The sequence below is a fragment of the Babylonia areolata genome, chromosome 6 (assembly GCF_041734735.1).
Source record: "Babylonia areolata isolate BAREFJ2019XMU chromosome 6, ASM4173473v1, whole genome shotgun sequence".
NCBI classification, from domain to species: domain Eukaryota; kingdom Metazoa; phylum Mollusca; class Gastropoda; order Neogastropoda; family Buccinidae; genus Babylonia; species Babylonia areolata.
In genome coordinates this window covers 49,722,278-49,735,933 of record NC_134881.1, presented here as the reverse complement: position 1 = coordinate 49,735,933, position 13,656 = coordinate 49,722,278, and the positions used below count along the sequence as shown (strand labels likewise).

At 41.4% G+C, this 13,656-nt stretch overlaps 1 protein-coding gene across 5 annotated transcripts in view; it reads right to left on the bottom strand.

The window, feature by feature from the left end:
• The window catches only part of LOC143283114 (anoctamin-1-like), a 358,246-nt gene that overhangs the window by 69,783 nt on the left and 274,807 nt on the right, over positions 1-13,656 (bottom strand). For all 5 annotated transcript variants that reach the window (XM_076589234.1, XM_076589235.1, XM_076589232.1 and 2 more), the window contains one exon: positions 6,496-6,632. In XM_076589234.1, the coding sequence (XP_076445349.1) occupies positions 6,496-6,632 (137 nt within the window). The remainder of the gene's footprint in view (positions 1-6,495; positions 6,633-13,656) is intronic.

Sequence of the window (13,656 nt, the reverse complement as noted above, 5' to 3'; positions counted from 1 at the left end):
AGCGCAGTGAATGTATTCCCTGCATGAGGCTGTCGAAATTGTGACAGAAGAAGGATCAGACATTGAACGTGACCTCCTAGACACTGGTGACGAATTCTCTGATGATTTTTCTGATGATGATGATATTCAGTTAGTACCAGATGATGATTTTGAAAGTGATGATGAAACTTTGCTGACTGACCCCTACGACGCTGAGACAGAAATCGACAGTGACACTAGTGACAGCCATACTGCAAGACAAGATGACTTGATGACTGTAGATATTGCCGATGGGGAACAGGAGTACGAGTACTTGTATGAGTGGGTAAAAGACCTGACAAACTTCCCACTGGCTGCACCTTTCACTGGGACCCCAGGACTCTGACTGACTTTCCAGACACGTCCACTCCTGTTGAGGTGAGTGTGTTTACAATTTGATATTACTGCTAATTTATTTCTTGTGTAAATAATGTTGATTTTTACAATTTTTAATGAATAATTTGTATAATGTAAAATTATCATTTTCTGTGTGTGCACTTATTAAATTGTGTGGGGGTGTGTCTGTCAAATGGGTGTGTCAGTGTATTATGCGTGGGCGTGTCTGTGCATGTGTGTTATTTATACTGTCACTCCTGAATTATTATACATGTGTATATGCTGTGTAATATTATTGATGTTTATTTCGCATTTGCTTTTTTTGCCATCCCACTTTCTTTTTTTTTTTTTGCAATACACGCAACGGCTTTTCTTCTTTTTTTCTTATGACAGCATTGTCTGTTACAGAAATTCAAAACACTTTACACACATGAGGAGGAGATCTGCCAGACACAGTAGCAGACATGGGGAGACTGAGGCCAGGCAGTCACTGGCCTGCTAACCATTCCACCCACCAATGAGCAGCAGACCAGGAAAGCACAGAGAGGGTGCAAGGTGTGTTACGCCAAACACAAAGCACAAGGAGTGTCACGTCAAGAGGTGAACAATGGAAAAAAAGCCACCACAATCATGTGCAAGCAGTGTAAAGTGCCCCTCTGAGCTGTTCCATGCTTTGAGGTGTTTCACACAGTCAAGGACTACAGCAAATAATAATCTAGCTGCAGCAGAAATGTGTAAGTAGGGTTTTTTCTTTTTTCCATGTGATGGATTTGTATGGTTTTGCTTTTCTGTTTTTCCAGTGTTGTGATCTTTTATTTTTTTTATTATCTTTTTTAACAGTTTGTTGTGCAACATTTGACCTCAAACTGATTCATGAGAATCAGGGAACCTTACTGTGTGAGAAAATAGTCTTATGTTTCTTTGTGGATTAGCTGATGGATCACATGCCTGGTGAGTACAGTATACTTATTTTTCAATTTTTGTTTTTGTTTTTCAGTATTTAGTGACATAATTTAAAATATTTAAAAAATATTTAGCAGCATTTAATGAGAAAACTGTTTTAAAATGTTAAAAGAAGAGAGTAAACTTTCTAGTGATATATAATTTGTATGTCTTTGTTTCTGTATGAAAGTGTGTTGAATTTTTCAAATATGACCATATTGGCCCATCACAGCAAAACTACATGAACTATTTAACTACGTCTCCATAGATTTAAATGGACACCGTCTTGAAGATAGTAGGTTATCCCGTTAGTGTTTTCAATGAATGAAATGTTGGCTATATCATAAAGTTCTGAAGCAATGATGGCATTGAAAAGTTGTCTTCTAATTTCTGTTCTTTCTTCTTTCACTGGGATGATCTTGCTCAGGACGAGCCCTAATTTTTTCTCAAGGCCTGACTAAGCGCGTTGGGTTACGCTGCTGGTCAGGCATCTGCTTGGCAGATGTGGTGTAGCGTATATGGATTTGTCCGAACGCAGTGACGCCTCCTTGAGCTACTGAAACTGAAACTGAAACTGCTCAGGACGAACTTTGTATGTGGGTTTTTTCTGCTCAGTTTCTTTAACCCCTAGGCTGCTTATATGATGAGATAACTCATCAGCGCAAGCATGTATGCTTCACTGCCACAATGACGAGATAACTCGTCATTGAAATATTCTGACTTTTCCCTGGTTCGCATTGACAAAAAAACTGGTAGCTTGGGGAATCTTTCTATGGTAACATTCTATTCATAGCTAGAAACCCCATCTATGTCATGAGGCAGTCCTTTATTTGAACGTGTTGGTTGGGTTACTGCCGTAGTGTTTGCCCGGCTCCTCTCCTCGCTCACTCAACAAAATGTCGGACTGACACTGTGCTCAAGACATGCGATTGTGGCACACTAAATCAACCAAGATTGCTTTCTTTTGCTGGTGCTCAGAAAGAATTGAAGCATACATTCAAAGGAGAAGACAGTGATGAACAATTATTTGACGATTTGATCGAAAATAAAGGGAGCAATCAAGAGAGTGGCCAAGATACGTCTATCAGTGAGTGATGCCAGCTGTACAGCTGTAGCAGATGACAGAAAGTGACCGAATTATTAGCAGGACACAGTGCGAGCAATTTTCTTGGCGCTCAGCCAACGTGGTCTGATGAGAACTGGATAAAATGACCATGTGAGAGGGGTGAAGAGGAGGGGGGTGGAGACTGAGGGGGCGTGGCCCCACATCCATATTATCACTTGGAGAAGTCACAATGCATTGTGTATCTGTCTCTCTTTTTTTCTTTATTGTGGTTGTTCTAGTATAATTTGTGTGTGCAGATATTATCCATTTTTCCAGGAAATATATTTCAGTGCAAATTAATTAATGTTTGTAATGAACAAGTTGAAAATGTGACAAAAAAACAAAACACTGATTTCAAAACAAAAGCATGTCACTGAAAATATATAAAATGGGAAAACATCATGTGTTTTGTATTCTTTATTTGTTTACCTTTCAGAAAATATATACTTTTATAGGTCTTTCTCCAATAACAAAGAAAATAGAGTTTTTTGAAAATATTTACCCGTTTTGGGGGGGAAAAAACCCCTGGCAAATAGATTTCACTTAAATCTTATTTTCCTGGCAGCGAAAGGATTAAGTGTGGAAATAAATGATTTGCTTAAGTCCCCCGGTTTGTAAGATTTGAGGTCACTGATTCCACAATGGATGACTACATCGTTTTTTTTTTTCTGGATAAGAGGTATAACCCCGCAGGAATTTCTGTCTCATACAAGATGTGGCTGCAATATTTTCTTGCTTGGAACCAGTACGACCTTCCAAGTCTTTTTTCTTGTACACTTTTCATGATGGAATCATGCAGAATAGCACTTTGGGTAAATCTGTGTTCTTTTCAGAATGTTTTGCACCAGGTGGCTTGGCATTTATGCCATTTGCAGACTTATGTCAGGAACAGGCTTGATGTCATTGTTCTGCGGCTTTGGGTGGGTTGATGTTTCCTTTTTTTTCTTTGGTTATGATGGGCATCCCTTCCAATGTTGGTGTTTTTCTTTGTTTTTTTTCTGGGATCGGTTGGTTCAGTTTTGCTGCCTCAGCGTAGGTGAGTTCAGTTGTGGGGCTGGATCCAGTTTGGGTTTCTATAGTTACCATAGAAAATTCTTTTTTTCAAAATATGTTGTATAACATGTTTCATTCTGAGCATCGACAGTCCTTTCCAATGAGGAGATACAGGTGCACAGAATACTAACTATCTGCTTTAAATCTAACAAAGCATCTCTCATGTTGAGGTCTATGTCTTTTTGTGCCGTGGTGAGGAGCTCCGTCATTGGTGCACTTGGCAACCTCGCATCGGACAGCTTTGTTTTCAGTGCTCCGGTTTATACAGCGCTTCCACCCGCTATTGCTTGTCTTCCAACCACATGGCTAGATGTTGTGGCTATACATGCTATGACACTTCTCGATCGCATCTTCTTTTATGCGGTTGCATCAAACTTTGCCACAGTTATGCTCAGCTGCTGGTAGTTTCCACCATTTTGCTTTCGCTCGTGTGTGTGTGTGTGTGTGTGTGTGTGTGTGTGTGTGGTGTGTGTGTGTGTGGTGTGTGTGTGTGTGTATGTGTGTGCGCGCGCACGCGCGCATGTGGTGCGTGCATGCATGCGTGTGCGTATGTGTGAGTGAGTGAGTGAGTGCAGATGGCAAGCAATGAGAGGTGAAGTGGCAAGAGCTGTCAAACAGGCGAGGTGGGAGGTTGGGGGGTGGGGGCGGGGGAACGAGGGCGAGTGGTGGTCCTTGATCATCAAAGTGCTTCTTTCACCAATATATATAAGTGTACTGTGCTTTGACATAACTCACATTCTGTTCCTTTCATTTCTATTTGTCTTGGAAAACTAGACTAAAAGAAACAGGCTGCTGACTGTATTTCTACTGCAGTTGCCGAAACATGCTTGTAGATCTAGGTCTGTGCTTAGTCATGGTTTAGACCATACCTTGACTGTCTGCAATGCTGTTGTCAACTTTCAAAATTCTGTCAGAAACCTGGGTGCATATTTTGATTGAGTTCTGCCCATGCATCAGTCATGATCAGTCATCAGTCATCAGTCATGACGTCAGTAATTTATGTAACTGCAAACTTCCAGCTGAGAAAAATCTGTACCATTCGACCATATCTGACAACAACTCTCAGCTTGTCTTTTCCTTGATTCTCAGTTGCACTGACTACTGCAATTCACTACTCGCTGGTTTGCCCTCTGATCTGACATCACACCTTCAGACGATCCTGAACAATGCTGCCAGAGTCATTTTCAAAAAGTCCAAAACAGATCATGTTACTCCTCTCTTCCGTCAACTTCTTTGGTTGCCCATCCCATACAGAAGTCAGTACAAAATTGCCATATTGGCTTATCACTATTTTGCAGGTTCTCTTCCATCTTAGTTATCTTCTGCCCTTCACATTTACACTCCATCCTGTTCTATCAGGTCTTCTGGAGAAAAGCTCCTTTGAGTCCCTAAAATCTCTTCAAAGACATTTGGTCAAAGGGCCTTTCAGTATCAAGCACCTTCTGTCTGGAATTCTCTTCTTCTGGAACTTTGGCACTCATCAACTTTTTCAAAGGAAAACTTAAAACCTACCTGTTCAAAATGGCCTTTCGATGTGAAGAAGCATAGTCCCTTGTATATCTCCTCCAACCCTCTGCACTCCCCCTGTGTCCCCCCTCCATTGGTGTATTCCTCTGTGTGTGTGTGTGTGTGTGTGTGTGTTTGTATAGGGTGTATTTTGTGCCTTTTTCCTGCAATTTGTAGTAGTGTATCGGTGTATATAGATTTTGTTTTTCCACTTCTATGTCCTCATGTGCTCTTGTGTGGTGTAATGCACTATTAATAGCATATGTGTTATATCATGTGAGGCGCTTAGAGCCCATTATATGGGGAGTTTACACCTTATAAGTACAATATATTATTATTAAAATCATAATTATAATTAATGCTGGACTGAGTATGTGTAGAATACCAAAAGTTTGGGTTATAATTCAGTTATTTGTTCATTTTCCTTTCAGAAAAGTATGGGTTATAAAACAAGACAGGACAGGGTAGGATAGGATAAGATAGATAAGACAAGACAAGACAAGACAAAACAAGACACAACTGTCTGTAATGGATAGATAAGACAAGACAAGACAAGACAAAACAAGACACAACTGTCTGTACTGTCTGTAAATGTACAGAAATGTCTTTTGGCAACACATAAAGCACAATCACTTTTAGAACAAGAACATACATGCAAATATGCAGCAAAATGACTAAATAATAAAACTCATCTTGACTTGGTATGAAAACCACGTTACTGACAATTAAAAAACACTAAAACTTACCATGTGCACAGCGCAATCACTCAGAAACATTTCAGAAGATGATTATGCATTACATTACAATAGCTTTGTGAATAAACTTAATGTGGACCACATAAAAAAATGTCCTGTAACACATTAATTTAACCCCTTCACTGCTAGTAAGATTGTTTGGCAAATAAGCAATATAAGCCAGAATAGTGCAAGGCACTGAATGGGTTATTGTACCTTTGTGGGAGCGCATCACAATACAGATATAAAAAAACCCAACACGTTTCATAATTAATTGTGTATCTATCTATATATGTGTGTGTGTGTGTGAGTGCATGTGTGCATGAGTGCACAAATGCCAAAGTTAATTCCTGCTGCATTTGTGTTTGTATATTATTGTGTGCGCAGATGCGTGCATACACATGTGTGTGCATGCTTGTGTGTACACATAGACGTCAAATTAAATTTCTGCTGCATTTGTGTTTGTATATGATTTTATGTGTGTGTGTATGTGTATGTGTGTGTGTGTGTGCGTGAGTGTGTGTGTACGTACATAGATGTTAAACTAAATTCCTGCTGCATTCATGTTTGTATATCATTTTGTGTGTGTGTGTGTGTGTGTGTGTGTGTGTGTGTGTGTGTGTGTGCTTGCATACATGTATGCATGGGTGTGTGTACTTAGATGTGAAACTCAACTACTGCTGCATTTGTGTATACATTTTCAATCTATGATCGGGTTTTTACTACCTTCCCCAATATTCCTTGTAAGCCTGGCACACGTGGTAATAATATAAAAAGAAATACATTTTTCTTGCTACTGACCCATTTCCAGGTACTCATAGAAGAGAGAGGTGTTGCTGGCAGGCTGCATCTTAAAATCTTTCTCCCAAGGAGTACGAGCCAGTTTCTGTTCCCTGGTCTCTTTAGAACATTTGCGCTGAATCAGTTTTATCAGCTTCCTGCAACACAACAGTTATTTTGAATCAGAAGCAAAATTGCAGATTAAAAGTCCTGTTCAGACTTTCATGATTGGCAGTACTAAGAATATTCTCAATGGTACTACATGATGAAGAGATAACATGAGTAAAAACATAGCAGTCTATCTGCTGTTCATGTGTCTGACTCTTAGAGTTTAACTGAAAATGATTTCATGCCCATCATTTGAAGATCATCAGAGTTTATTTACTTATCATTTATCTATTTATCTTTTTAACCAGTAGAGTGCCTATAAGACGTCAGCTGACGTCCTATAAAAAGTATTGCCATAGTGCCTATAAGATGTCCACTGATGTCCTGCATATGTTCCAATTTTTCCTTTATTGGAGTTTGGTTCAATTCACATAAACAGACTCTGAACAGTTACTTTGATATGTCTGGATTATAAAAATACTATTTAATGAACACACATCAGGTAGAAGACCCCTTTCTACTCAATAATAATTTGCTAACGGACCATGTGATATGCGTGTGGAAAAGGGGGTTGCATCATGTGCAAAAACATGCGTTGAAAACTGTCCAGTAAAGGTGGTCAGTCAGCAGATTTACACTATTCTGAAAGCTCTGCTTGTGGTTATGGACAGCTTTTGCGATAGAGAAGGATCTCTCTTGTCTGATGACTGGTTTGAAAATGAAGGTGATTGACAATGACAGTGATGAAACTGACAGCCCATTTGATGGTAATACAGTCCGTCCATCCAATCAGACAGTGTTTTTGAACAACTGGCTATGACTGACAGAATACGTGCAGCCAGCATTGGAAGAAGGGGAGGAGAGGGAGAGGAGTGATGTAAGGCGATAGGTTGAATGCCAGCCAGAGGTCATCAAGGGGGCGTGGCTTTTGGGAAGAGTGTACTCACATTTCAAATCAGACAGAAGGGAATCGACAGCTGCCAATGCCCCATGATTTTTTCACAAAACGCAGGACTGAACCTGCACTAGCCGTGAAACATGGGCTTTTTGTTTTTAACACTTTTTCTTCGCTGAATCAACTGGATAACTTGTTTGAAGAGGTGGCAAGCTGGATGCACAGCAGACACTTTAATTAGCCCACATTCAACTTGAAAGGAATGAGTGTCATCAAAGAACTTCACCCTCTCACTTGCAAACGCTCTTTGCTGTCAAAAATCTTGCTAGCTCAGTTTCTGGGACTGTGACTGACCTTTTACGTTGACTTTACCCACCTTTGTCATTGCTGGGGCAGTGATTTACTTACATGTCTGCAAGAGCTGTGATTTGTTTTAATAAACTTATAACTTGTTTTAATTTCTTCAACAGGTATAATCTGATAATAGGCATGCTATTTCTAGCTGTATTTTGTTTCTTTTCTTTATGGATGTCATTATGTAGAGGTGGAAATAGACTTTTTGTTGCACAAAAATTATTATCTTGACTTTACATGCCTGAACAGTCACCTACAATCAACCTAATTTTTTGGGGAAAAAAGCCCAGAATCAGAATCTACGCTCATTTTCCTTCACAGAAACATTTACTTTCTTTCTGTATCACCCATAGATTTTGTGCTAGAATTTTTTGTGATTTATTACCCCCGCATCCTCAAAATTCCCTGGCAAGGGGAGAGCACTTTTTTTTACAAAATTATCTGGCACTGAACAGGTTAATTTGTTCTGATTACAAACTTGTTTACTGAACCACGTCCAACGTGAACACTGCTCTTTGTGTGAGGACAAGTCAGCATTGTGTTAATGTGCATAGGAACACATCCATCTTTCTAAAATCACACATCTGACTATTGCATTGCATTGCATTGTACATGCATTGTATTGTATTGCATTGTATTATATTGTATTGCATTGTATTATATTGCATTGTATTATATTGTATTGCATTGTATTATATTGAAGTATTTTATTACTATCTATTACAAAAATATTATCTGCAGGAAATTCGGGCTGCCCTGCCCAAGGAGAGCATGTCTCTACAGTGCAGCACCACCCTTTTCTTTGCACACGTGTATTTGTTTTACTAACAAAGTGGATATTTTTCTTAAGTTTTTTCTATACAATTTTGTGGGGGGAAAAATTTTGTTGTCTGAGATTTTTTATATGGTCCAGGTGCATGCTTCACATAGGACTTCAGTTTATAGTTTCATCTAAAAGATGAGAACCCACTCAAGGTCTAGTGGAGGGGTGGGGGAAGTAAAAAATATCTTGTTCCATATACAGGATTCAAACCCGTGGACACTCACAACCTAGCTGGGTGTATGACTGTGAGGCCATCGCTCCACTGCCTAAGGGAGGAGGGAAGGGTCATCTTCATTAACTCACTCGGGACGACAAGTTTTCTCCCTTGCTTTTCCCCACAGACGGCCCATTTGTAGGGGTTTGGAAAAAATTTTTTTTAAATACAAAATACTGTGTAAGAAAATGAAACTTTCAGAACTGGTTTATTACGTATTGAGCTATTACATATTAAAAAAAAATCAAATTTCTCATCTTATTTTTAGTTTTGCCATATGTAGAAAATACTGCCAATTTTTCATTCCGAATCACCATACCCATGCTCGCTTTCTGCATTAAATTCGCTTTCTTCTTCGTCATCATCCACCTCTTCAATGTCCGACCCTTCAGTTTGTAGCATTTCAAGTACTTCGGCAACCCTAAAACATTGCCGTCACTGCCTTGTTCGCTTCACAACATTCTGAGAAGAGGCCGCTTTGCTAACAGGCTGGCACACGAGCAGACGACCGGTCAGTGACTTTGTCAGTGTGTGTGTGAGACAGGCCACACATCCCAGACTAACCAATCATACTATTCGATTGTGGAGTGACCCAGAATAGCGCACTCTGCTTGGCTAATCACAAAATCACGTGTACAGCACATGATGGAATTTTCCTTTCGGAGAATGCTATTCCATTCCTTCGTCCGAAACCGAATACGTTTTGTGAAGGAATGTGTGAGCATTCCTTCGTCCGGAAAGAGTTAACGCAGGATGTGGAACGCAATGTATTGCACAAACTTGTCAGTGTGGAGACTTGGTGAAACTCTTTACACAGAAGTAATTTGAGACTGATCCTCTGATATTGCCATTTACCAACTGCTGTGGGAATCACTACTTTCTGTAAGAGTATGGTGAATTTATCAAATTTGATTCGTCTTATGATTGTTTATATGGAAAAAAAAGTGACGAAACTTACCAAATAAATCAATGAAGTAATATAAGCATAAAAAAACAAAAACCCAAACCTTTTGAGAGAGAGAGAGAGAGAACACTGAACATGGGAATGTTTAATGTCATCTAGTGACATAGTAGGTACAAATCAGAACAAAAATGGTGCAAAACAGATGAAATGGAATAGAAAGGAAAAACAGAATTGAAGCAAAATGAACAACTAGACACTTTGGTACTTTGTCATTAGCATAGAAAGCCCACGTGGCAGGGGGGTACTGTGCCTTTTTCCCCCCAAGTCGTTCGTCGCCAAGGTTTGGAAAGTACACAACAAATAAAGTACGTATAATCCATACAATAATTATTCAAGCATGTGGCATTGACACATATATTAATACGAACACATAACAAAGTACATATAAAACATACAAAAAAATATTTAAGCCTGTAACATCAAAACATCATATCAATACGAACACATAAAAACACACTGTCGAAACTGACCATCCAAATGTAATCTTTCCTTTTTGTCCATGCTTTTTTCCCTTCATACAACCCATACTAAGTTTTTAATTGATTAATCAGTATTTTGACTGATAGTTGATGTTTTATATATATTTACTGCCTCAAATACATATTCTGCAAGTGAGAGTATCATATCTTTATTTTCTGTCATTAGTATGCCAAACAGGAAATTTTCTTCCTAAAATTACGTTTAAGTAACATACTTACCGTGACCCACTAGTGCAGACTCCGGCAGGGGTCTGATTCCTGTCCTGTGCAAACTACTACCCGCCTATGCGGAGAAAATGAAAGTAGCTACGGCCAATAACCTCCCGAAGTAGGTTACCTCCCCTGTGCATCCCTGACTAGCGCCCTCTATATACGGCAATTTGCCACAACCAGCACATCATGCAGGGAGAACAGAAAGCAGGGAGGAACGGAGGGTCTTAAATGTGGGTCACGGTAAGTATGTTACTTAAACGTAATTTTAGGAAGAAAATTTCCTTTTAAGTACACATACTTAACTGTGACCCACCAGTGCAAAATGGCACAACAAGGTGGAGGGCTCGTCTGTTCTATTGTCAGTGTGCTGCAATGGCCAACTGTGCAACCACTGCAGAGGCAACGCCTCTTGCGCCATCATCCCTAAAGCAATAGACATCCCTCAAGTAGAATTCAATGAAGGCAGCAGGGTGCAGGGTTTTTCCAACAAGCAGCCTCCATGTCTTGTCGCCGTGCTGAGTGGGCAAAGGCAAGGGAAGAGGACCATGCTCTGACTCTGTGAGCTCTGGCTGAGGGGGCATGCGCTAAGAGGTCTGAGTTTGCGTGGGTGAGCTGGCGACACCACTCGCCAGGGGCAATGGGGCTCAGAGACAGAGTGTACTGCGTCACCTAAGGATATTGGTGCAGGCAAAGAAGACAGGCCTGCAGCTGTATTGTGGGAGAGGTCTGTGGACCACAGCTGTGCTGATGAATGTAGCGCAAAAAGGATCGGGTCAGTGTGTTGAATCCACACTTTATTGAGAGCCCTTCCAATCAAAGGAAGGGAAGGAAACACGTACCCTGTAGGGTTGTCTCAAGGAGGTGCACATGTGGCTTGATCTGATGATTCCACATCGGTTGTGGGCTGATAGTGAAAGTGATGTATGTGTTTGAAGGAAACTGTGGCAAGAGACAGAGGTAGCCCACCATGTTGGTGGCCTTAGGCGTGACAGCCAGATCTGTAGAACTCCTCCATGCGAGCTGACAGGTGATGGGTGCTCTCCCCCCCCCCCCCCCCCCCCCACTTTTTTGTCACTGCCAAAAAACAGCACTGGCATGTTGCCTATGCATAGAATGGCGGACATTTGGCAATAAGAGACTTGAGGTCCCTGGTGTCTCTGGGACAAGGCTGTGTAACTGCCCAGGTAGGTACCATCACGAAGGGGCAGACAGAAGGCTTGATGGCTTCTCTATCTGAGTGTGGCATGTTGGAGCAACCTGCAGAAATTTGTCTGCAGTCAATGGCTGGGTTGGATCGGGCTGTGGGAGTGCACTTCATGTGCCTCCAGGTCACTGAGTCTCTTTCCGTGGTGGAATTCCTAATGGAAGATGGTTTCCATGGGGAAAATTTTTTGCTGAAGGTCCTTTAGTGAGAATGAGGACCAGATCCATGACAGGCCTCTGGCTCTGTGTGGTGCGCACTAAGTCTGGGATGGAGCCAGGCAGGGGCAAGGAGAAAAGTGGCTTTAGATATGTTGTACTGGCCATTTACATCAAATCAATGATCTGACATAGTTCACAGTATGGCCAACAGCAAAGTGAGAGCTGTATTATCAGTTGTTTCTTAATTGCAATGGGAAATCGTTTGCAGCTTAGTCTTTCATGAAGAACTATGTCTCTCACACTAAAAGTCAAATTGCACTAGGACTTTGTGCTGTAGCCTTGGGGCTAACTAGCCTTTGGGATCAATCCCAGTGGTGAGTCCTCAGGCCCTCTTGATCAAGGGAGTGGGGATGCAACTTGGACAAAACACTCTCTACTATAAATTGTATAATCGAATTCCAGCCTGGATAGTCAGGACAGCAGTTGCCTCCTCTGCTGTTCTGATGGTCATTGTCGTACACGACTGATTATCATATACTGGTCCTAGGAGGACACCAATCAGCATGGGTAAATCAGAAACAGCTGCTGTGTACTTGAGGGATGAAGGTGTCCACGATGCAGGTTCTGCTGAAATGTAAGGAAGCTGGAAGGATGTGATGGGGTCTTGTGGGGCAACCGTGTGTCTGAAAGACATGGTGCTTGCTTCCAAAGTGACAACAAAGTCACCCTCTAACGCCCTTGACTGAAGACTGGGGCTCCATGATGGGATAGCCTGTCTAGGCTAGAAACCCCTGGAAGTGTCTCACTGGAAAGACAGTGCTTGAGAAGGAATGCCCATCTGTAACCACAGCAGTGGTTGTGTGTTGAGGCTGAAAGGGTCAGGCAGGGAAGACGAAGAGCAGAAAGTGCTTTCAAACGCCAATTGTTTGAGACGTCAATGCTGGATCTCTGTTCAAGCAGGGTGATGGGCCAAACTAATGGGCTTGAATGCGGCATCTGCCGTGTTGATATGAGTGGGCAGAAAGGTACGCCCCTGTGGCTAATGAACAGTTCGTTGTGCTTTGTGAGACCATCCGTCCTCATCAATATGCCTTTCTCCCGAGTATAGAGGAGTGGAAGAGATGAACTTAGGGTGATTGTCTCTTGGCCAGTGGGCAGTTTTTTGGGCCTGCTAAAACTTGGAAGGCAAAGACATACACCCCTTCATGGGAGGGCTGGCTAGGATGTAGGGCCCATGTGGAGCTGTTGTCACAACCACAGTGGTGCAAACCAAGGGTTGTTGTAGGCAAGGGAGGGAAGAAGGGATGTCTTTCAAACCTGGAAGGAATGAAGGGCATATGTGTCCGGAGTGGCACCACTAAGTTGGACTGCCTCATCCCTCCTTGTACCAAGTTAGGGCATCTCTAGCCCTGTGGGTGAGGAGGGAGTGTGTGTAGGTCCTTTGGGCCAACTACAGCAGAGATGTGGATGTGGCCAGGAGCATATGTTCAAGCTTGCACGAGACAGTTGTGTCTCTGTATGTAGTAGTCCTCCAAAATGGAGTGAGGAAACTCTATACTAAGAAGTGTACAAATATGTACATAGGATATACTTAGACTGCAATGAGGGAAGGTGTCAGGGAATGTGACCATGCCTATAGATCAATGTGCGAAAAAGAAAAAGTAATGCAAAATGTCTAACAGATATGTACATACACATGTGAAGACTGTGCCTGTATGTAGATGCATGTACAGAAGTGTGCAAAAAAATATGTGCATATATTGCTGATAG